This window comes from Medicago sativa, chromosome 2 (genome assembly GCF_051527215.1).
Source record: "Medicago sativa cultivar Bolivia chromosome 2, Bolivia_mono, whole genome shotgun sequence".
Taxonomy (NCBI): Eukaryota; Viridiplantae; Streptophyta; class Magnoliopsida; order Fabales; family Fabaceae; genus Medicago; species Medicago sativa.
In genome coordinates this window covers 55,484,998-55,509,572 of record NC_140750.1, presented here as the reverse complement: position 1 = coordinate 55,509,572, position 24,575 = coordinate 55,484,998, and the positions used below count along the sequence as shown (strand labels likewise).

General features: G+C 34.7%; 3 protein-coding genes and 1 long non-coding RNA gene across 13 annotated transcripts; 3 read left to right on the top strand and 1 right to left on the bottom strand.

Annotated features, from left to right (window-relative positions):
• Positions 1-460: 460 nt before the first annotated feature.
• LOC146949062 (uncharacterized) lies at positions 461-7,246 on the top strand. 9 transcript variants are annotated; one of them, XR_015027133.1, is made up of 13 exons: positions 461-815; positions 902-976; positions 1,101-1,183; positions 1,451-1,634; positions 2,770-3,426; positions 3,748-3,834; positions 3,917-4,006; positions 4,354-4,426; positions 4,543-4,578; positions 4,947-5,069; positions 5,836-5,977; positions 6,081-6,232; positions 6,611-7,246. It is a non-coding gene; the product is annotated as an uncharacterized LOC146949062 (long non-coding RNA). The 9 variants fall into 9 exon arrangements; XR_015027138.1 differs by lacking the exon at positions 461-815 and having other exon boundaries at positions 837-976; positions 5,901-5,977; XR_015027137.1 differs by lacking the exons at positions 1,101-1,183; positions 2,770-3,426.
• Positions 7,247-8,943: 1,697 nt separating this feature from the next.
• Positions 8,944-9,444, top strand: LOC146949061 (uncharacterized). The gene has a single exon (XM_085741493.1). It carries the CDS (start codon positions 8,959-8,961, stop codon positions 9,442-9,444), a length of 486 nt encoding a protein of 161 aa, XP_085597619.1. The 5' UTR covers positions 8,944-8,958.
• A 1,753-nt stretch (positions 9,445-11,197) lies between these two features.
• LOC146949060 (uncharacterized) lies at positions 11,198-17,023 on the top strand. Its single transcript, XM_085745173.1, has 4 exons — positions 11,198-12,162; positions 12,261-12,299; positions 16,293-16,381; positions 16,629-17,023. Exons 1-4 carry the CDS (start codon positions 11,266-11,268, stop codon positions 16,633-16,635), a joined length of 1,032 nt encoding a protein of 343 aa, XP_085601299.1. The 5' UTR covers positions 11,198-11,265; the 3' UTR covers positions 16,636-17,023.
• A 2,143-nt stretch (positions 17,024-19,166) lies between these two features.
• On the bottom strand, positions 19,167-23,975 carry LOC146949059 (uncharacterized). 2 transcript variants are annotated; one of them, XM_085745174.1, is made up of 6 exons: positions 23,700-23,975; positions 23,264-23,616; positions 22,988-23,186; positions 22,299-22,864; positions 21,941-22,201; positions 19,167-19,527 (listed from the first exon to the last, which is right to left on the bottom strand). In XM_085745174.1, the coding sequence occupies exons 1-4, from the start codon at positions 23,799-23,801 to the stop codon at positions 22,520-22,522; spliced, it is 999 nt and encodes a 332-aa protein (XP_085601300.1). In that variant the 5' UTR covers positions 23,802-23,975; the 3' UTR covers positions 19,167-19,527; positions 21,941-22,201; positions 22,299-22,519. The 2 variants fall into 2 exon arrangements, with proteins under 2 accessions (XP_085601300.1, XP_085601301.1); XM_085745175.1 differs by having other exon boundaries at positions 22,299-22,852; positions 23,700-23,974.
• Positions 23,976-24,575: the final 600 nt, after the last annotated feature.

Genomic DNA, 24,575 nt, shown 5'->3' with positions numbered 1-24,575 from the left:
AAATTATATTGTTGATGTTGAACGTCTTGAAGTCGTAGAATGTAGACACATGCTCTCCAATGGGACCCTGAGAAAGTAGCATCAACAATTAACAATTAGATACAAATAAAAAAGAAAATCAACCCTATAATCTACAACCAAATGATTACACTTCTATGCTTTTAAAACACATAAAATACTTGTTATTACAAAAAAAAGATTATGGGGGAAGAGACACATGAAAATAATGAAAAACAAATTGTCTATATATTGGGGAAAAATCAAGGCATGATCAATTTTGATTGGTTGATGAAAACTAAATGAGTCATGACTCATGGTTCATCTTGATTGGCTAATAAAAAAAATGAATGAGTCATAATTTAATTTGATTGGATGATAAGAAAACATTAAACGATATGAAGAATGTGAAGATGACACACGCTTCAAATAAATTAAGGCAAATGTTTATAATAAAGATATTAATTTCAAACTCAGTGATCATTAACTATGCACACTACTCAATAAGCCTTCACTAATCAGGTTTTTCATCTCCTCAAAGGACGAATTAATACTCACAGCAGCCTATTTTCATTTTCTTGAATGCAGCTACGATTTCTATCCATCTTCTCCATAGTTTTCTATCCCTCTGCATATTTCATTTCCTTGAATCGAAGACATAAATCTCCATTTCCATACCCTTTTCTTACTAAATCGAATATATGCTAAAACCCCATCCATTTCTCCACAATCACTCACTGAATCCATTCAATTTTTCAATTTTCATTTCAATTTTGTGATTTCCTTTATCAATTCAGTATTACGATTACTATTAATTGGTATTTCTGTTTTCAATCACTTTTTCACAATCACTCACCGAATTTAATTAAGTAATCACTTTGAATTTTATGTTTTTTTCTTACAGTTTTAGACATGCACACCACATGTTTGATAAAATGTTTTAGTGAGCAATTAGATCTCCAAAGCTTTCTCTGACCACGTAAGCTTTCACTTTTTTTTTATTTTATAATATTTTTGCTTTTATATTTTATATTGGTATTGCAAAGTGAAGATTTCTGAATTAATTTATTAATCAATTTGAATTTTAAGTTGTTCTCTTTCAGTTTTAGATATGCATACCATGTTTCTGATAAAATGTTGTAGTGGAACGGGAAACTTTCTCACTAAAGATAGTCCTCTCTATCGAGTAAGCTTTCATTTTTAATAATATTTTTGCTTTGGTTTTATCTTAATAAAAAATTCAATAGGATATGAGACTTGGAATGAGAGTTGTATTGATAATGTTTTCTTTTCTTTTAAGTGACATTTAGATTGATGCTTCCCTCTTTGGAGTATATGTTTGTGTGTCATTGTTGACTATTGTGCAAGTAAAGTGATATTGGAGTGGTTGATATCTCTATATAAATAGTCCATGATCATCGCTTTCATTCTTACTATTATGTTTTATTTTCAGAGACTAAAGAATAGGGGTTTCCCATTCATATTGATCACCATTTATAGCAGACCTCTTTTACTCTACTGCCTTTAGATTAGCGACGGCATACTCTCTTTCTCACTCGATAACCCAAAATCAGATCAAGACATGGATCCCATTGCGTTGTTACATGACACTTCAGTTGCACTTCACAGTCTGAAAGGTATATGATGGTTTACTTTCTGTGTTTTTAATAGTCAGGTAGCATAATCAGTTCTGTTATTGTGCTAAAAAATTGTTTTATAACATCTGCTATCTGAATGGCGTTATTGTGCTAGAATATGACTGCTATCTGGATAACCGATAACAACTATATTTCTCCATTGAATTGATGGAAGGGATTTACAAAGGTACTAACATATCAAGAGCACTAATTAATTAGGCCGTCTAAATTGCTCTTGGACATTGTGAATCGATAGATAGAACAGCAGGTATAGCTGTATTATAATTACTTTCATCTTGATCAATGTGAACTTTTAATAGTTAGTTAGAGGTGTCGGACATGAGCTTAGTGTTTGCCAAAAGTTCCGTCTATGCAAAGGCTAGCTGTCCTATGACAGATAGATCATTTAATGTAAAGGCTAGCTAGCATTCTAACTTATTACACTATATAAGGACAAGGCACAAGTGAAGATGCATTCCATTCCATAACAGTAAACTTTTGATACCAAACAGCAAGATAGAACTAAAAATGAGATCAATACACTTTGGTTTACTTGCAGCTTCACTAAAGTCACTGAATAGTTGTGCTAACAGCAGCTTCACTAACTTTTTCTCTTTGTTTGTGCTATTGGCAAGCTAACATGTTCTTCATATCAGCAAATTGGCATCAACATCCCTCCTTTGTTTAGGCCGAAATCCTTTAAGAGTTACACATCAGCTCTCTTGCTTATTAATCGTTATGGTTCACACTTCTCCTATGCATAAATCCAACAAAAGATGTCTAAATACATCTTTAATTGATGGCATTGGCATGGATTAAATTTATCTTTGTTGATCGTTTGTTGCTTAAATTTATATAGCACAATAGTTTTTCTTTGTGTTCTAATTTTTTTTATTTCCCAATTCATGGAAACTGTTCAGCATAATCTTTCTTTTGTCTTGCATGTAATTTCAGATAATTAAGTGTTAGTATCAACTCAGTTTTAAGTAAGATTGCATCAGGCTATTCTTATGGCGTTGTTCTTTGAACATGAATTATAGTAAAGCATTAGAAATTATATATGAACATGAATTATTAAGTTATGGTACCAAATTTGAAGCTATGAATTATTTAATTGTTCTACTCTTTTTTTTAGTGCAAGGGAAAGCTATACCTGCTTTGCTTGATTTGCAAGAGAAATCGGAATGCAAGTTGCTCCCAACAAAATTAATAATCACACGTTTATGAAGGAGTTAAAAGCTTCTCATGTTAACAGCTTAGTGAGAAATGTTTTATGTAACAAGAGTCAAAATTTTACATAGCTTTTAGTTTTGCTTCTGTTTTTTTTCCATGTTTGGCAAGTGTATTTATTGATCTAAACTACTCTTCTCTTCCAACCAACTGCTACTACTTCTTCCTTTTCCTATAAACTTTCTTCTTTTATCACAAATTTCTTCTTAATTTCATTTTTTTTTTCAAATCTCATGCTCTCTTTTTTAATCCCTGCAAAATATCAATCGATTTGGGGTTAAGTGGGTGAACATTCAGAGAAAAAATTGCGTGATTTTACCCTCTTTATGAGTATGTTTATGAGTTTCCATGGCTATGACAGTTAAGGAATATTTCAGTTTCTGATGGTAATATTTTCAGAACAACAGGGTTGTTTATTTTTCATCGGAATCGTATATTTTTGTTTGATTTTGAAATTGTGAATTTATCTGATATCAAATTTAATTTTGTAGTTTGATGTTTGGTTATAGTGTTGTTTGACTGCAGCAAAAGAGAGTATCAGATAGGGGACGTCATTTGTGTGGTATGCAATAGTGATAAGATTATTAGGAATGAGTAAAATCAAGCTACTGCTTTGCATTAAGATTATTACTTATAAAATCACGCACATTTAAGATATTTGATTGCATTGTGTAGTTATACCATGAGACATGGTTGTTCTCCCTTTCAAGTGATTTTCATCTTCCAAGTTCCAAGTATACTGTGTTTTGATAGTGTGTTTTTTGTGTTACTTGACTTTAGTTTTTTTATTTTTATGCATTTGTCTTTTTGGTTTTGGCACTAGCATATGATTCGTTTTGGAAGGAATTGAGAGTTATTAGTACCATTGTAGTTTTTGTTGCAGACTTACAGTTTATTTGACAGTCCATAATTGAGGAGGCTCAACAGGCTATAATCATATCAGTGTTAAAGGTGATGGATAGATACAGTGGTGAGTTTCCTAAATGTTGTTTACGAGTCAATTTATTAATATTGGTAGCAAACTGAGCATTGCTTGATATATGACAATGCAGTCCAGTGAAATTACGGCAAAAACGGCATTGTAGTTGCTCTCACTCACACATGTATTCAATGGAAATGCTCCCCCTGTTCAAGCTATGAAGGTAGAGTTTAGGCAGTCATAAAGTTTTATTTATGTGCCTTTGAAATTGCCTTTGAAATTGCAGACCCAAAGCATGATGTGCCTTGGAGTTTAGGCAGTCATACAATTTTTTTTGTTCTTACTGATTTGGATTTTTTTCTTCGTAGTTAATTTGTTTTTTGTTTTTGGGGAATTTATATATGTGTAGTTCCTTTTTAGAATTTATCAACCATTCAAGGTTTCTCCTTCTTCATTTTTTACAATTTAATAAAGCTTTGAGGCCATTGCCATTTTGCTTTCATCTTTCATTCATAATGATTTGAGTCTATAGAAGTGTCTGCTATTTTTACTGATTTGAATTCATTGTAGATGAAAGCTGGATATTCTTCAACATTTTTCTTTGGCCTCTACTGTGGTTTTGTATCCGATTCTGCAGTTAAAGGTTATGCTTCATAAAGTTTGCTCTTATGTATCAGAAACTATGTTTTGTTTGACTCGATTTTCTAACTCTTCTCTCATTTCTTTTCTTTTGTTCTTCTTTTACTCTGTTTGTTTCAGGTATTCCAATTTTATGCCCATAATATAGTATGTGAGGTAAGTTTCATTTCTTTTTCCTTATTATTTTATTAATTTTGTTCCATCGAATATCTCTTTTAGAGATTAGCGTCACTTTTTCATGTTAAAAAAGCAATATGATTGAAAAAGACCAGAAATAATGTCCTTTTCTTGATCTACAATGCTATGACTTTCATTCTCAATATTATTTCAATTCTTTTAGTTTTTTTTTTGGCTTTAACAGGTGCATGATAAGTGAAAGGTAGAGTTTTTAAGTTAAATTTGAATTTTAACAGGCTTAACTATGCCTCCTTTTCATAGTTGATCTGTACTAAGCTATTATGCATTTATTATAGATTATTTTGATATTTCTATCCATCGTAGCTAAGTTTTCGAATGTCATACAGTTGAAGAGAGCTTGAAGATGCAATGCAGCTAAAGGAAGAGATGTGTTCAGTGACCTTCCAGTGATGAACTTTTGGCTGTTTCAAGTATTATAAAATCATTTAACAGCATTTTCTGACAATGTGGTGAGCTATCTTTATTTGACCTGTTTATGATATTCTATGTTTTGGCTGCCATATTCTCCTTACAGTATCTGTTTTAGTCCCTATTATCTTTATGTTGCATGGTTTGGGTGCATATGGTTCCTTTTTGCTTGGGCTGGTGCAGTTCTTTACGATTGTTTTGGCCATTATTGTTCCCCGTTATCATACCAATTTTCATAGCAATTGATTTAAATCGTTGACTATTTTCTTATTATATTAGTGTGATTCAAGTTAAGTTGCACATGTTTTTTCTTATCAAGAAAACAAACCTTTTTTTAAAAAAAAATTCAACATTGTTTTTTTTTTTTTGAAGGATTTTAACATTGTTATTAGGTTAACTTATCCTAATTTAAATTTTAATTGACTATGAAAGTTAACATAGTTTGGTTGACTATATTAAGTAACATTAGCTGTTAAAAGATGTGCTATTCAAGCTACTACCATCGCACTTTAATTCTTAATTCATCACACCATATGGTCTTTTAATATTGAATGAACCTACTAATATGTAAAAATAAACCTCTGTATTGACAGAGTTGAATTCATTAACCATGTTGATGTGCTCAAGGTGATAAGTTAGTTTGATAGCATCATACCCTTGCCTATATTCATAAATGCGCAGCCAAATCAATGTGATAGTGTACTAAGATGACATAGGCATGTAAATTTAATACACACCTTTGGGACCTCACAATTTAATTCTTGGTTTTTGTGTTTCTGAATGTTATGTTCATGCGCATGTATTAAGACCCCTATGCCATTCCTTTAAATTGGTGATACTGTTTGGTTTGTTTGGCCATTGTCTCAAGTTAGTTTACCTGCATACTAAAGTTCAGTAGAGAACCTTTGGTATCTTGAGCTCTTTTGAAGCGCATCCATGGCAAGCAAAGGTCTGTTTTTGTATACACTTACATTTTTATGTTTCCCTTTCATATTCCTACTATAACGAATATATTACTTCTGTCTAAATATTATTCTACTTTTGATTTGTAGCAAAAGCTTCAACGATCTCAAAATTTGCAAACATTGTTGGCAGAAAGATTGACTTTCAAATTCAGGGTCGTGTGATTAATCTCTGGACTACTCCGGACCATTTCAATCCAAATGAAGTTGGCAGTATGCATATGATCTTGCTTGATGATCAGGTAATTTATGAGCTTTTTCAGTTGATAATAGGTATTATAGATCGTTCCACGTATGGGTTTTCTTAACAAAGAATAAGCATATAGGTTTCTGTATTAATGCAATAATAGGAGCATAAAGAATGAAAGAATGAGTAAATATTTCTGTTTTAATAGCATGCACTGTGGTTTTAAGTATAATAATGAAAGGCCTGTAAAAATGCGGTTTCTATCATCTAAAATTATCAGCTGAAAAGAAGCAATCAAGAAAGAACATAAGAAATTATTTGTCTATTTGGCGTGGCAGTATGTTCTTATAGTTTCTTCAATGTATATTTTAAACTCGATATCATGCAATTTTGATGTTTTTTTATTTTGAAACTTCTCATTTTATTTATGCAGAACTAGGTGTAAGAAACACCATAGAACGCCAAAAAGAACGAATACAAATGAGCCGCACAAACGCGGAAACAGCTTGACCACCTAACTGCTGCTGTAACAACTAAAATGCCATAGCAGATGGCCAAGAAAATGATACCAAACAGCTCTAAAAGATTTGGACTAACTGTTATGCTTCATTTTAATTTTGGAGGCTCTTGAAGGAGGTGATTCAAGCAACAAGGGAGAGGCTGTTGCAGCAACTGATACTCCAGCAAGCAAACCGCTGGGAAAAAGGCCAGTTGAGAGTGTCGAAGGGCTGGATGCAATCACCATTGAGTTTGGAGAAGGCTCTGCTACTAAAGAGCCGAAGATGGTTTGCGTCAAGACTGAAGATTTGAACTGAAGCAACATCAGTTGCGTGAAGATCAATGGTGTGTTATGTCTGATGGCTGTGTTGTACTTTTTTATTTACTTATGTTTGTCGTTTCGTTGTGTTTGTCTTTCCATATGTAATATGAACCATGTAGTGCCTTTAGTTGGTCCCTTTTGAACCAGCCTTTTGGTGTAAGTTATGTGCGTTTTCAGGATTCGTCTTTGAATTGCTTCATTGTTCAGTTTATGTGGATTTAATTTATCATTGCAGTGTTTTATAAATTATATTAACCATCCTCATTATCCTACCTATAACTATGTGTGTTTTATCAAGATTACAATGTATTTTGCTTATTTTGGTTTATACATGTTATAAAAGGCCTTAATTTTTTTTTTCAATTATAAAAGGCTTCAATATTATCACTGAGTATAGTGCTCTTTTATCTAAGACGAACGATGGTTGCCGGGCTTCCATGAGGCATCCAAGATTAACGCTGCTACAGCTAAGTTCCTGGCAGGTGTTTTGGAAAAGTGCAAAATGAGAATTCTAGAACTATGACAGAACACAACTGAAAGTATAGACTGGCGACAATCAATGAAGTGCTTTTGGTTTTTCCCAGCCAATCCTTTCCGTCAATAAGATTTGCTGTTAAAATCATTACCTTAATATCTAAAAACAAATATACAGCTTAACTCTAAGCTCTTTGCACTTTTTAATCTTCCAAAATATAGAAAAAATATTAGGCGAAAAAACAAAAAGTCCAATTTAATTAATTTTTTTAAAAAAAAAGATAGAGGTAGAGAAGAATACCTCCTGACCTTTCTCTTTGTTTTCATTTACAAGAAGCTTTATTTGTATTTACTATTTGTGCCTCATGAAGTTCCAGTACTTTGCTGGGTAGTTGCCTAACATTACCGTTATTTGTCCTCGTGAGCTTAACTCAGTTGGTATGGACAATGCATAATATATGCAAGGTCCGGGGTTCGAACCCTGGTCACCACCAAAAAAAGAAGAAAAAAAAACATTACCGTTATTTATTTGCCTATAAATTGTGTTAGTTTTGAATCAATTTGTCACATAGTTTTTCAACCTATACATTCAAATAAAAATATCAACCCACATTTCATCTTCTCTTATCCCTAAAAAAAATAATTCTTCTCAAAGTCTTTCAAATTTTATTATGGATCCAAACACCGACTTTGATACAATTTGGAACTAAATCATTGATGATTGTTTTGATGACAACACTGAAGAAGAGTTCTTGAGGGTATTTCGCGAGATGCAACAAGACAACAATCCCACTAGGTGCAGACGAAGAAGAACAATCATTGATGGAAGTCGTGAAGAAGGGCATAATCGATTGTTTAATGATTATTTCTCTAAACATCCAGTATACACAAGCTCAATTTCGACGAAGGTTCCGAATGCAAAGACATGTGTTCCTCAGAATTGTAGAAGCCCTTGGAATTCAAGATGAATATTTCAGAATATTTCGGAAGGGTTGATGCAGTTGGAAGAAGGGGCCTTTCACCATTGCAAAAGTGCACTGCTGCTATTCGTATTTTGGCATATGTTTCACAGACTGACAGTGTAGATGAGTATGTTTGAATTGGTGAAAGCACTGCAGTGGAGTGCTTAGAGAGATTTGTAACAGGTATAAATGCAGTATTTGGGGATGAGTATTTGAGAAGGCCTAACAACCAAGACCAATAATGCCTTCTACAACTAGTAGAGGCATGCGGCTTTCGTGGTATGTTAGGTCCCATTGATTGTATGCACTGGGAATGGAAAAATTGTCCAGTTACGTGGAAAGGTCAATATTGTCAGGTGATCATGGAAAACCCACAATCATGCTTGAAGTTGTGGCATCCCAAGACTTATGGATTTGACATGCCTTTTTTGGCGTTGCTGGTTCTAACAATGACATTAACGTGTTAAACTAATCTAATGTGTTTAACGATGTTCTGTCGGGAGAGCTCCGACATTACAATACGCGATGAATAGAACCACATATAATATGGAGTATTATCTAGCAGATGGCATCTATCCCGAATGGGCTACATTTGTTAAGACTATCCCAATGCTGCAAGGAGAAAAGAGGAAGTTATTTGCCCAAAAACAAGAATCGACAGGAAAGGACATGGAACAGACATTTGAAGTGCTTCAATCTCGATTTATGATTATACGTGGTCCGGCCCGTGCTTGGCACATGGCTACAATCAAACACATAATATATGCATGCATCATATTGCATGATATGATTGTTGAAGATGAACGACACACATATGATGGTAATTTTGAGTATGATAACGTAAACAATGACATCGCCGCAGCTGAAGTATCCAATGGTTCTCATCCTGATTTCGCCACATACTTGCAAAGGAGAGCACATGCTCGTGAAAGAGAAAAACATCGACAATTGCAAGGAGATTTGTTGGAACATATTTGGTCACGTTTCGGACATGATAATAATGAAAATTAATTTTTCGCGTTTTTATGTATTAACTTGTTCTCAATAAATTATGTATTTCTTTTCATAATTAGATAATATATGTATTTTTTTTCATTATTTAATATTTTTTTAAAAATAATATAAAAATAAGTATTTTAACTTAAAAGTATTGAAATAAATAAAAATATGTGGGGTCAATTGTAGGACCTTACTCCCTTTGTCCCTTAATGTAACCTCCCTTTGCATTTTTCACATTTCTTAAGAAAAATTGTCAGTTCAATTAATGTGTCTGTTTTGTGTATTAATATTACCAAATTGTCCTTTGTATGTATGTGTATTAAATTTGACTATTCATATTTCAAAACAAGTTAGTAGTATTGATTACGGGTATGTTTAGAAATTAGAATGTTGGCAGCTTTGGACCCCAACAAGAACATAAATACTCTCAAGGGTAATTTTGGAATAAAAAGTAGGCTACACCAAACCGAAAGTTTTCCATCGCTATTAATAGTTATAGATTTCTCTCTTCACAGCTTCTCTTCCAAACCAAACACACGAAAACTTATCTTTGATCCATGTCTCCTTGAAGTCTAATGATGAAACTATTGTTCTTCAAGTCAAAAACGATGCTTTTAGGAAATGCAGTCAATATTTACTGCCTTGGTCCTAACTCTTCTGAGCCTGAATATAGATATAATATATTGGCTAGATCTCAGATGTGCAAACTGAAATTGCAGTCTTTTGCGAAGGATGTCCAGCATGTTAGTTTCGGAACTCTTTCATCAGAGTTCCTTTTGATTCCATTTGGTACCTCCTATCTCCTTTTCTTTGATTTCTTTATTTTTTCTTCCTATTAATGTCTTATTATTTTCTTTTTAAGTTTTGAATTTATACTCTAGCGTTTTATCTGAAATTCATCCGTTTTTTCAAATGCAAAAATAGTAATAAAAAAAAATCCTTCCATAGCAACCAATTTTTTTAATTACTAAAAAATAAAAATAAATAACGCTGCAACCCAATTGTAGAAAAACAATAAAAAAAAAAAATTAAATCATGTGTGTCCTCACTACCCACTCTCCATTTCTCCGGAACCTTCCACATTGATTTAACCATATCTCCTTCTACAATCTCAAAACTCTCTCCCTTCTATCATTCCTTCCTCATTCTCTTATTTCTCAAATTTCTTCTTCCATTCTATCAATTCTCTTTACCCATCTCTCGCATTTATATGCATTTTCGTTCATCAAATAAATTCCCCTCCTCGTTCACCAATTACAGGGGTAGATGATCTGGGTGATCGCATCCTTCTACTTCCATCAGTACCGCTGAAACATTCCACTTCAAAGCTATTCTGATAAGTCAATATCATAATCTCCTTACCTCTTGCACCAAACTAATTCTCTTCTTTGTTTTCTTCTCAAATCATTACCTCTTGCGCCAACAACTCTCTTTAAACCAAAGTCATCACGATTCTCTATTGTTTTTGCTGGTTACGAAATCAGATTGGACTCAGGCTGATGCGGTGGGATAATTTGCTTGATTGTTGAGAATTGAGGATTTTGGGGGAAGAAAGTTGGTTCCGGCCGGGTTCACTTTGTCTCTCATCTAATTTAGTGTTTTTTTTTTTATAATTATTTTACATTTTTTCATCCACCGTTGGATTAATCCAACGTCTTATATAGGCGCAGAAGGGACCACAGTAGAGATAAAACAGGAGAGGATCCGGATCCGTTTTCCATCGCTATTAATAGTTATAGATTTATCCCAGAAAAGAAAAAAAACCACACAACACGCAAAACCTAACAAACAAACCCTCCTCCACCGCCAGCCGCCGCTAATTCCAGTTTGACAATGGTTGATTCGGCAAATCGTGACGCCATACTCCAAATCGAAAGTCGTATCGATAAATTAATGGAAGATCCAACCAACAATGAACAAGGTATTCGTGAGTTGAAGAGTCTTCGTGAAATTCTTCTTAATCTTAACAAAGAAGATGTCGAATCCACGCAAAACCTTACAAACCCTCCTCCACCGCCGGCCGCCGCTAATTCCAGTTCGACAATGGTTGATTTTTCTAAGAGCGACGTCATAGACATAATCGAAAGTCGTATCGATCGTATCTATCAACTACAGGCATATCCAACCAACAGGGAACAAATTATTAGTGAGTTGGAGAATCTTATTAAAATTCTTACAAACCCTCATCCACCACAACCGGCCGACGCTAATCCCATTTTGACAATGGTTGATTCGGCAAATCGCGACGCCATACTCCAAATCGAAAGTCGTATCGATAAACTAAAGGAGGATCCAACCACCAACAAAGAAGTTATTCGTGAGTTGAAGAGGCTTAGTGGAATTTTTCTTCGTCTTTACGAAGAAGATGTCGACGTAGAAAGAAGCAAAACGATGATTTTCGACGAAGAAGCCTTGGAAAAGATGATTGAGAAAACTTGTGTCGTTGGTGCTATTGTCAACTTGCTTTCCTTTGCTTCACCAGAACATAGTTTGTTTAATCCAGATATGCTTTTTATCTTTCCTGATGGTGATCCGATGCTTCTTCTTACTAAAAATGATTTGGACTCTATCCATCAATTTGTTTCGAAACCTGATGATTACAGAAATCTGGAAATTATGCACGCTATTTCGTCATTCTGTATCAATGCTAAGTCGTGGCTTGAACGCAATCCTGGTGTTAATGATTTGAGTATCAGCTTGAATAAGATCATTCATGCAATCGACAATGCTGTATAATATAATACTTTATTTTTTTTTGTTGCTTTGCCTTTGCTGGATTGGATATACTATTTTCAATGAGTTTAATATTAATTTGCATGTTTTTTCAGGAGGATAAACTCAAGAAAGATGCCGCCGCCAACTTTGAAGTAAGTCCTCAATTTGTTTGGTGTTTGGTTTTTAAGAATTTTAAATTTGGTTAAAATTAGTTATATTACCTTGGTTATTGGTCCTGTTATGGGCTGGTGTGTGTTAGGAACCCGATTCACACAGTTGCAATTTACAGGGAAAAAAATAGATCGACAATGGAAAACAAGAGTATGTTGTTTATGAAATTAAAAGATAAATTATGACTAAATTATCATTGGGTGCGTGTTTGTCTTGGAGTCCCTAAATCATGACTAAATTATCATTGGGTGTGTGTTTGTCTTTTCCATTGGCTTAACATCACTGTCGTTTGGTAGCAAATATGTAACTATAAATAGTAGTTTGTTAATTTATTTTAGTGTGGAATTTGCTAAGTAGGAACCGGCTAGGGGGAGAGGGAAGACTCTCAATTTCCTGTCATTTGTTTATTTCTGTTACTGCTGTAAATGCACTTTAAGAAACTGCTTATACAGTTTCAGCCAGACAAAGAACTGCCTCTGCAGTCCTTATTGTTCATCAATATTATTCAGTATATAGTGGTGTAAATCTAGAGTCTAAATTTTACCTAAATCTCTTGCCTCTTAATTGATGCCATTGTTAGTTGTAGAATTTTTCTGCTCAAACCAAAACAATAAAATTATTATGATTCTTTCTTCAAACTGTTACCCAATGCATCTTAGCTGTTGTGCAAGGTGTTTTTTTAGAGCTGAAGCTGATTGAAGAAAATCTTCTGATTAAGTTATTGCTGCCAGTTTGTTTCTATGAAATGGAGGAATAAGCTGCTGTTATGTTCTTATTTGTGTATAGTAGCGCTTAGGAAGTTTTTCATATATGTATATGTTGTTATATCGTATTTATGGAACCCCTGGTTAGTATGTGCATCATTCTACTAGATAATATATAATATTGGTTTGTCCAACATAGTTAAAGTTTTACCTTGGCCTTGATTATTTGAACTTCCAAATTATGTGAAGGAAAGCCTGTGTTGTGTTGTTATTTGGAATTTTGGATGGATTTATCTTGCACTGCATTATTGATGACGATATTTGGATGGATTTATACTGCAGTTCTGCACTGTGTTGTTATTGATATTGAAGTTAAATATCTATTTTTGTTAAGTAGTTTACTGTTAAATTGGTCATGTTTGTGTTTCCCCTTCCTCCATTTTATCCGATGCCCACAGAGCAAAGCTCCTATAGTGGCAAGACACCCTCCCACTCTTTCCTCACATCCCTATAGAACAAAACACATCACTCAATCCATATGCTCCCTCACTCCCTGCCACATAATGGGTTTGGACAGAAGATTTGCTGCTAATTTACTATTTGGGCCCAGATTCTCCTTTATGGCCCTATTTTGACCAATGATTCTATTTCCTGACTGGATATCGTCTCCGTAGAAAACCTCTTTGAGGACGTACCTTCCACAACAATTGTCTCTATATCCACATAAGTCCTATTGTAAGCATAGCCAGTGTTATTACCAAGGAAAGGCACACAAACTTATTTGATCCATCAATTAGACTTTTAACACATGGTATAGCCCTACTCCTCTCTATATGCCATAACTCAATGCTTGAGAAGAATTACTCACTGTTAAAATTAAGAATCTTTAGATTTTCCTTTAATTGTACTACTTCCTAGATTGATTGCTATTACTCCTAGGGTATACAACTTCTTAGGACAGTGCATACTCATAAATACTATGTGTGTGATCTCATTATACATACATGGAGTTTTACATATTTTTACACTCGCATTAGCCAAAACAAAAATTGAGAAGCTAGTATCATCTACTTGACTCACGGATTGAATCTCAGAGTCTTTGTTTAAGAAACCTTTCTGCTTGTGGACAACATGGTCTAGAGTTCCAAGAGTCAACATTATCACATTATCACTATAGCTCATAGTAGTTAATAGCGGATAGCGGCGCGTAGCGGCCGACCCCAAAAATGCTATAGCGGGATAGCGCCTAGCGCTATGACCGCTATTTCATTTAACTTTTTGGACAAATTATATAAATAATACTATAAACTTCTCTCAAAAAAAATATAAATAATACTATAAATTATAAACAAACATATATCACTTGTAACTTCTGAGTTGTCCCAACTGAGTTGTAACCAAGTCTGCCACTTCATTACATTCACAAAGTGTCTCAATGCATTTATGCAAACCTCTCAGCAATTTGAGATCTGTCTCAATTTCTGGTTTGCTATAAAAGTATTTAGGATTGATTGAACACCAGAAGCTGGGATCCTTCCAGTGATTAAATTGCCAAACAATGTCGAGATTATCACCGGTCCACTTATGTCTTTGAGCACATGAGTCAACAGACACAGAGTTTGATTGAACACCAGAAGCGGAAGCTGCCATGACTGTGTTGTCCACAAAAACAACAAAAATAAGGAAACAGAGAGCAGAATAGAGGATGAACAAAACAGAGGATGCTTTTTAGGGTACAGATCTGATGCTTTTGAGAGAAGATTTAATGAAGAGAGGAAGTTTTTTGAGAGAGCAGATGCGTACAGATCTGAAAGGCGCCGTAAAGAATGAAAGAAGGAAGAGAGAAACTGAAGTTATTAATTAGGGTTTGACGAAAATGACAAAAATACCCTTGTTTTTTATTTAAAACCAAGGAGAATCTTGTATTTTCACGTAAAATGAAATAGCGGTGCAAGAGTGCAAAACCGCTATGCAGTGTTGCGGCCGCTATTGCGCCGCTATCTCATAACGCTACGCCATGGCTTATTGCATAGCGGTCCTGGACCGCACCGCACCGCGCGGCCGCTATTGGCCGCTATAGCGCCGCTATTAACTACTATGCTATAGCTGTACCATAGTGTATCCAAGGGAGTTGATACATGTCATTACCTGTGTAGGTGGCATTAGTCTTCGTACTCCAGATTTGAGAAACAGACACGTTAGAGCTAATGGGCCAGACACATTAACGTGCGAATTTCCAAATTTGCTCCTTGCCCTCCTTTTCTCACGAAAGTCAAATCTGTAGTTGAGTAAGGTGCTGGACCCACCGTGCCAAATACCCATGCTCCACTCCCCTCTTTCTCCAACAAGGGAAATGTTTCGACGTTCTCGCGGGAAGATTAATCAATACAATCCATACAATAAATTTGAATATCTCAACATATAAGTTTAGTTGCTAATTGCTATTGTTGATTTGGATTCTCTTTATTAATGTGGGTTTTGTATCTTGTGAGTTTAGTTAGGACTTCAAAACGACAGGGAATAAGAATTGTAAGTATGTAAATTGTCAACTAGAGTTTATAGGTGCTTTGTCTTGCTTCACCTTTTATTTCTGTTTTCCATGTTGAAGAGGGGATTGCAGCTCTTTCATTATATCCTAAGCTGTTATTTTGTCTATGTTTGCTCACTACTCCTTGTTCTCTTTATTTGTGTTGGTTGATATATGACATGAGGGATGGGTACTAGAATTAATAGATCTCCTTGAATCAAAATCGTCCCCAGACATGTTTTTGATTGATACTTGGACTAAATTTTGAGGGAGAAAATGGTCCTTTAATTGCATTCTGTTATGTTTATTGAGGCGTAAAGTGGTTGGATAGCTTGATAAAAGAGGGTTGGCTTAATTCGAACATGTTTTATTACTTGACATGAGAGCAGAAGGTAACAATTATATCTAAGTCATTTACATTGTTGTGGGCTACATATGAAATGACACAATATTATATAGTTTAGAATATGCACTGTCTGGTTTCATGTAATGCACTAATGTGTTGGTAGGTGTCATTAAACATGCTAGCGGGTTCATGTTCTAGCATTTGGAATGTTGTCTCGTTGTATTGGAAGAAATCTTGCGTCCGTGGCTAGGACACTTTTGTACTCATGCTATAGTTTAGATTGTTCTCTAGTTTGTCTTTGTGCTTAGTGTAACATCTATTGTAATACTCTATCTATACAATGTATACTATTATGTAGATTATTTTGAATGAGTTTAATATTTGCATGTTTTTTCAGACACCGGAAATGGAAAGGGAAAAACTCTCTGCCAACAATGGCCAGCAATCTAATAGTCGAGACAGAAAACGAAAGTCAAGAAAAACTCTGTAAGGATTTTGTTATTTTTTTCTCTTCTTCTTTTGAAGTCAATGGTTCATGACTTTAATGTCATCTGTCAATGTGTCTGCGATATGTTTTTATACATATGTTAGCCCACATGGATGCATGTGCTTGTTAGCTAGTCTTACAAGGAAAAACTGCAACTTTTAACATCAAGCAAGCATTTTAATTGTTCAGAGTTAAGGATGTACAAAACCAAAGAATAATGTTTGGTAATTGATTAAAATGCAATAGGTTCTGATGGGTTTGCCGTTGGAGCATGATGATGAAGATGCTAGAGCAAAAGGTGATGATGCTGTGATGCTGGAGTAAAATGTGAGATGTTAGAGCCAAATGAAGGAGTTTGTTCACTCGTGTTCTTTCAATTGCCCAACTTTGAACTCAAAACAGCTCTTGTCTATCTTAATTGTAGTACTAGTGTGGACGTTATTTAATAACTAAAACTATGTCATAATAAAAATATCAGTGTACTATGTATCACCTTTCTCAATACTACCAGCTATTTTGAAAGGCAGTAGCATTTTAATAGTCGAGATCCGGGTTAGGATATCTGGCTTTTACGCCGGAGATCCGGGTTTGATTCTCGGCAATGGAATCTTTTTTGTTAAATATAATTATTTTCGTGTATACATGCTAAAATGCGTAATATTTAAATTAAAAATGTCTATTTTTTTTTAGAGAAAAAGATGCTTTAGACACAGTTTAAGTTGAAGAATGCTCTATTATTGATTAAATTTTTTTACTAAAAAATAAATGTTTTTTTTTTTGAAAACTCTATTCGATCCACGAATCGACTAATCCGAGGGGACAATCCCACCGCACACTTGCGGGGATTCCGTTTAAAGTCAGAGCAAGCTCTGTATGGACTTAGCCCACTCGCATAATATGATTGATGCCATGTTCATAAAGTCTTCCAAATTATAGTTACCAACCTCTGTAAAAAAAAGTGTTTATGTAGTGTTAAGAAATGCAAGTTCACTAGCTTATTTTAAATTTTGCTGCACATGTTTATAGTTTATTTGGAATTTAAGAGTCAATTCTCAGAAAAATATTACATGATGGGGGATCATAAATGCTGAAGTAGGCAATCTTCAAAGTAGGCAGCCTCCACCCAATGAAGACTTAAGAGCTTAAGGATAAAGGTTAGACTTCTCACTAACAGTGTACAAAGTTTTTTTTCAAAACTCATTCCATGAGGTCTAGGTAACAAAAATAAGCTAAGCCTACATGCCAAATTTGATTGAATTTGGACTTGAATAATTATTTTGGTCATGTTACGAATTGGAATCTAAAAAAAATAAAAATGAAAATAGGGAACTTATGATATTGGTTTAATGTGAGAAAAGAGAACTATTTTCCCACCATGTGTTAACTGTATTGTGATAATTAGAGTTGGTTTGAGGTTGCTTGACTTGAGTTTATGAATTTTACTATATGTTACATAGTTACAGTACACATTTATTTTGACAATACACATTTAGATAGTTTAATATCATAGAATACCAGTAACCTTTGTCTTGCATTTTCTTCCACAGGAGAGTATAGGTTTCATATTTTCAATCAGCTCAGTCGGTTCCCTTTTAGGCGCATTACATACCAACACGTGCTAAAGGATTACGCATTCAAAGACTTACTCTTTTCGACTCAGTTGCTCTATGGTCTATCAGGGATGTTTGATCTAATTTTAGTCATGAGATTGAACCTGAAGTTTGGTATACCGGATTACGTCTTTGTTGTGATTGTCGAAAGCATAGCTCATATGACTTTTAGGCCAAAGTGGATGCCTATGCTTGTACTCAGCTCAAAGCTTTATCCATGTGGCATTGAAGGAACATTCTTTGCTCTATTAATGTCGATTGATAATGCTGGAATTCTTTCATCATCATGGGGTGTTGGATTTGTACTTCATGTACTAAAGATTACAAGAACAAAGTTTGAGAATCTTTGGTTAGTGATTTTGATTTGGAATATTTTATTTCGTATTTTAATGACAGTATATTTTAAATGTGGTTTGGATATAGTAATCCAACCCTTTTTTGGTAATCAACCTTAAATTGGTTATACACTACATGGTAGCATCTATATTTCTTAATTTGAACATCTCTCCTTTAGAGCAAAATTTTTAAAAAATACTAATTCAACCCGTGCGAAGCACGGGTTTGTAACTAATATACAGTAAAATGTAAACATAACAATGTCAACTTCATTTTGTGAGGGATAAAAGTGATTTTGAGAAGCGGCTGAAGATATTTAGACAATGTTTTAGAAAGAAAAAATAGTGTTTAGTTCACCAAAAAAAAAAACCATTAGAATAGAGGACTTGAAGGGCAGGCTTATGGTTGATATTTTCCTTATTTGAATTTAAAAAAGGAGGTAGTGAGAATCAATTAAAAACAAAAGAGGGGTTATTAATTTTTAACCCCTCGAAAGCTTTCCTTTCATCGTGTTTTTGGTTCTGCAAATTGAGGAAGAGGGTTGTATCCCTTCATATACCAAGTGAATAATTATCTTCAGTTTTCTCATCCAATCCCTCCCTTCCAAACTTTCAAATATACTCATGTTTTGATATCAGTAAGCGGTAAAGTCCTTGAAAACTGATATCATAAAATATATAATTATTAAACAAAGGTACCATGATTTTTTAAGTGTGTCAATTTTCATATTATAACATTTATGATTGAACTCAATTTTTTAATAACAAATTGAACTCCATCTGCGAACTTGAACTTAAACAATAATGACATGATCCAAAAACAATTAAAGGAGTCATCCTTAAGCCACCCAGCAAAAACAATTCACGAGCTAGATAAATATAAAGAAAATCATGTCTTAGGGTTTCTTGGATAGCCTCAGCAGTTCTCTTGTGTTTCAATCTCAGATTTGATGGCATCAATTTTAGCTTTTACAATAAGTAGAGTCAACACCTACAAGAACGATGCTTACGTAAAATACAAAACAAAAGAAACATAGAATCATGTATCCTTAGGAGGAGCTTTCTTTGCAGCCTCAGCAGCAGCTTTCTCTGCTTCAATCTCAGCCAAATGGCGTCAATTTCAGCTTCCTTCAACTGACGCAGACCGTGCTCCTTAGTCATCACAGCAACTTCAATGTTCTTACCACCACTCTCGACAACCTAATTACACATACCAACAAGGAAAAGCCAAATGTAAAGTATTTATCAGACCCAGTTCCAAATATATAACAAGTTACTAGTCCATAATAGTATTACATTTATGCAACAGGAATGGACAAAAATGCTTGATCCATTATAATGTTTGAATGTACAAGCCATACAACCATCAGCTAGGAATATCATAAATTGAAATTAATGGTTTTGGCATAAATGAATCATAGATTTAACACAGGTAAATATGAACGGGTAGTGCTTAAGATTTGTGTTTCAATCTTATTCAACGATAATTATTCTGCAAAAGAAAAAGCTATAAATCCATTGTATAGCAAGTTTACAGTATTGACTATGTTATGTTCACATGTACAATAAAAAACTGTGTTGATCAAGAATCAGAAAGAGGCGAGATCTCAAATGAATGTAAAAAACAGGAAAGTTAGTGCTATATAGGCCCAGTTCATAGCAGGATTTAAGGAATAGTCAGACTCAGAGACCACATTGTGGGTCAATTGTTGGCAATGTTAGAGTAAATAGATTAAGCTAAGATAGATAATGACTAAGCCCTGTTGTTCTATCCCTATAAATATTGTCCTAATCATTGTTTTGTGAAATCTCAGGACTCTTCTAAGGTGCTTTTAAGAGGTGTTCTTGGACATGATGGTCTCTATCAGTTTGAGGACACCGAGTCATTCAAGGTCCCTGCTCCTGTCTACCAAAACTCTAGAGTCTGCAATAAAGTTTCAGCACAGTCATTCAAGGTCCCTTCATCTTTTGCTCCTTTAGAACTTAACACTAGTCTCAACTCTAGCAACTTTCAATGTAATAATGTTGAGCACTTACCTAATAGTTCAACTAGGAGTTATGTTCAGTCTTTTCCTTCCTTGTATAGCATTTGGCATAGTAGGCTTGGACACCCTCATCATGAGGTGCTCCAAAGCATTATCAAACTTTGTAATGTCAAATTACCAAATAAAAATGTTTCAGATTTTTGTACTGCTTGCAGCCTTGGTAAAGTTCACAGACTTCCATCATATGCATCTAAAATGACATATACTAAACTGCTAGAATTGATTTTCTGTGATTTTCAAGACTACAAATTCCTCAAGAGCTTTGGCTGTGCCTGCTTTCCATTTTTAAGACCTTATAACTCTCACAAACTTGATTTTCATTCCAAAAGGAGTGTGTGTTCTTAGGATACTCTAATCATCATAAAGGCTATAAATGTCTAGATGCTTCTGGTAGAATTTTTGTTTCAAAGGATATTGTGTTTAATGAAACTAAGTTTCCTTATCATGAACTATTTCCTTCCCACACGTGTGTGTTCTTAGGATACTCTAATCATCATAAAGGCTATAAATGTCTAGATGCTTCTGGTAGAATTTTTGTTTCAAAGGATATTGTGTTTAATGAAACTAAGTTTCCTTATCATGAACTATTTCCTTCCCACACAAATCTCTGTCAAACCAGATGGCCCAACTCTATCTACTTTCTTTCCCACTCCTATTTCAAATCCATCCCAGTCATCTTTCTCTGCTAGTTCAGGTTCTCACTCTCCATCCATTGAGCCTGAACCTTCATCTCCTGCTCACCAGCTCAGTCACATCACTCTGAGTCTTCACCTATAACTACAAATGTGCTAAATCCCACTCCTATTACTGTTTTATCTCCTTCTCCATCTCAAACCTCTGCTTCTGAGTCTTCTATTGCCACCAATGCATCTCAACATTCTGTGTCTGTGACCCCTCCTCCTGTTCCTCATAGAATCCATCCCCACAATACTCATACTATGAGAACAAGAGGTAAACTTGGTATTGTGAAGCCTAGACTCCATCCTACACTTTTACTCACTCATGTTGAACCTACATCACATAAAATTGCTATTCAGGATCCTAAATGGCATCTGGCTATGAAAGATAATGACTAAGCCCTGTTGTTCTATCCCTATAAATATTGTATTCTCTATTCATTTCATATATTGAATAATAATAACAGATTCAGTATCCTTTTCTCTCTCTCTCTCTCTCTCTAAGCTTTTCTAGCTGTTTCCATGGAGTTCAACTTCAAACAGGCAAAAGTCAAACCCAGCTTAAGCATATGAATATCTTTCTAAGACAGGTAATTCATCCTTAACTTCCTCATAATTTGCAGTCAAATGATTCTGTGTCTGTGACCCCTTTCATAGGAAAATGCACAAACCCAAAAATACCTAAACCAGTAAATTGATAGAGAAACAGGACAAACTAACAATTTGAAAAAATAATGTTGAAATCACATATCAAAACGCAAGAGAAATAAAATGGGCATGTAACCAAACACACTGTAAGTTGGTTCATGCATACAGACTACCAGAAACATAAAACTAAAGATTTATAAGTGAGTAAAGAGATACGAGAACACTTTATCATCCTAAATTTACCTGGATAAGCTCAAGCTATTGATGATAACAAAACCACCGATGCTCATGATAAAACCGGTAAACGCGGCCCACGGCCTCATTCTCAAAAGCAACTGCCTCAATGTCAACTGCTAATGTCAGTATGTCATCACGAAATTTATTCCCAAATAGTTGACTGATGGTTTCCGTAGTTGGGGCTATCTTCTCCAACTCTAACATACGGAGCACTTTCAACAATTTAATTATCTCAACAATTGAGTCTTTGGTTAATTGTTGACGTCCCTATAAATAATTATAAACCAAAAAGTAACAAATTGATAAATTTCTTAACTCAACAACTTGAGTGAAAGTACATTTCACAAATTAAAAAAGTTGTTACCTTTGCATAGAAAGGTGGGAGCCCACGAATACAATCGAAAAAATTCCAAAAAACATCAGCTACATCAACTAGTTCAGCTAATTCAGGGTTCTCAAAATCAGTCATCAGGAAAATATTATGTCCGCAATCTTTGAGCTCAGACATTACACTCGAATAAAAACTATTCCCCGTGATGAAAATATAGTTTGCACGAGGTCGGTTAACCGATGACAAACCAGCCTTCAAAGGTATTCTAGTGCTGAGTGCATTTTTGATTTTTTTTTGCCCTGAACTACTGTAACTGTCACATCTGCCTGATAAAACAGCTTCTCTAAATACCGTGTAGGTAGCACCATGGCATATCCTTTTTCCTTCACAAATACCTCAATAGTAAGATTTCCTTTCATTCCGTACTTACGGACTGCTGAAACCATGTTTGCAAAGAGTATTTCTCTAAATTCAAATTCTGCTGGAACATGAATGCTATCATAATCCCACAAAATATAGATATCATTAGTATCCCCTTGCAGCCCAATAACGGATGGGTTGGAGATGCTCCTCTTAGAATAGGGAATCTGGTGATGCCACTAATTATAATAAAGTGTGAATGTAAGTGTTAGTAGTAATAGGACTCCAAAGGGCAGAAGTTATAGAACAAAAGCATATTGGAGAAACTGTCAGAGAAGAAAAAAACAGTCACCACATAGTACCTGTCTTTGTGAGAGAGTCCGATAAAAAGACCTAATATTAGCATCACTAAATTCAATCCTGCCAGCGTAAGAAGAAGTGGGGATCCACTTCATCCACCTAAGCTCACCCACCATGACTCTTACCATGGACAAGATATCACTAAGGTAGTGTTCTTGTAGGAAATTGCATCTGTTCCTCAACCTTTCAGCGGCCTCATAGCTGATAATGATATCAAACAACATAATATAACAGATGTTTAGAAAATGTTAATTAAAACAAAAATTCAGAAAACATACTCGTTGGTGGAGCTGATAAGCCTGTTTTTCAAATCACCATGTAATAAGGCATCACCAATCATTTGCCAAACTTCCCTGCTAAATCTTTTGGAAGAATCAATTTGGCCCACATTGTGGCACATCCAGTGTGAGGCAGCAGGAAACCGAAAATAGCCCTCTGAAGAAACAAATTTACGGAGTTGCTTTCCCAGTCTTAATGCCATATAATACTGGTGATCATCTCCCTCAAAAGCTAGCCTAAGGTTCAACTGCGAAGGTTCGATGCGCTCCTCTCTAAATGTGCGCATTATTGAGTCCATGTGGCTCACAATTCCCACAGTTTTCCGATTTGCTAATTTCTCCGGAACAGTTCTCTGTTATTAAAATAAATTATTATATATTAAATTTCCAATTAATCTTTATTGTTACAGTAAAAATTATTATATGTTAAATTTACCTTTTTATAAAGAGGTTCACGTCCTTCGAAGAAATCTGCGGAAGACCATATTACATCGGCATTGGCAGACAATATTCCCTTCTTAATCGCAGATGGTGTCATCACCACAATGACATTGTGTTGTCTTCTTTTATACTCAGCTATGAGTGCTGCAAAATCTGAGTCCCCAGTGATAAAAACCACATTAAGAGGTGAGGCGGGGGGGTTGGTTTCGGAGTACCGAAACCGCGGAATTGAGCAAAGATATATCTGCTACCTCTTTTAAACGCACCTGGCCTGTACATAATAAAAAAAAAAGGCATATTTAAACGTGTATAAAACATAGGTTCAAATCAACATGTGAGTGATACATCCTTTATTATAAAAGCTAGACTTGCTTGGCTAGCATGTTTGCCCTAATCCTCCCTATTTTGCCCTAATTCCCTAGCTTTTTTCCCTCCTAAACATGTAGTAATTGCTCGAGTAATCTCATCCGTTCAAGCATTTGATCACATCCGTTTATTCGACCTTGAAAAAAGTTCTCTCACTTCGTTAATGCAATTGAATACCTATTAAAGCCTAATCAAGTCGAAACATGTACTAATCACTCTACCAATTACTGTCAATTGAATACTTATTAATGCTCACTTATAATGGCAATTAAGAACGTAGTTAATGGCTTGAAAACGTCGTTAATGGCCATTAAAAATGTTTCACGCATACACATAAACATCCCTAAGTTTATGGCAATTGAAGATGTTTCGCGCATACATTTTTTAGGCCTTGCTGTTTCACGCATAAAAATCATAAAAAAATAGCTTTTCAAATAGCTTTTCATAAAAATCATTTTTGAAAGATGTCATTTTGAAAAAAATATGTGATTTTTACTATGTAAAA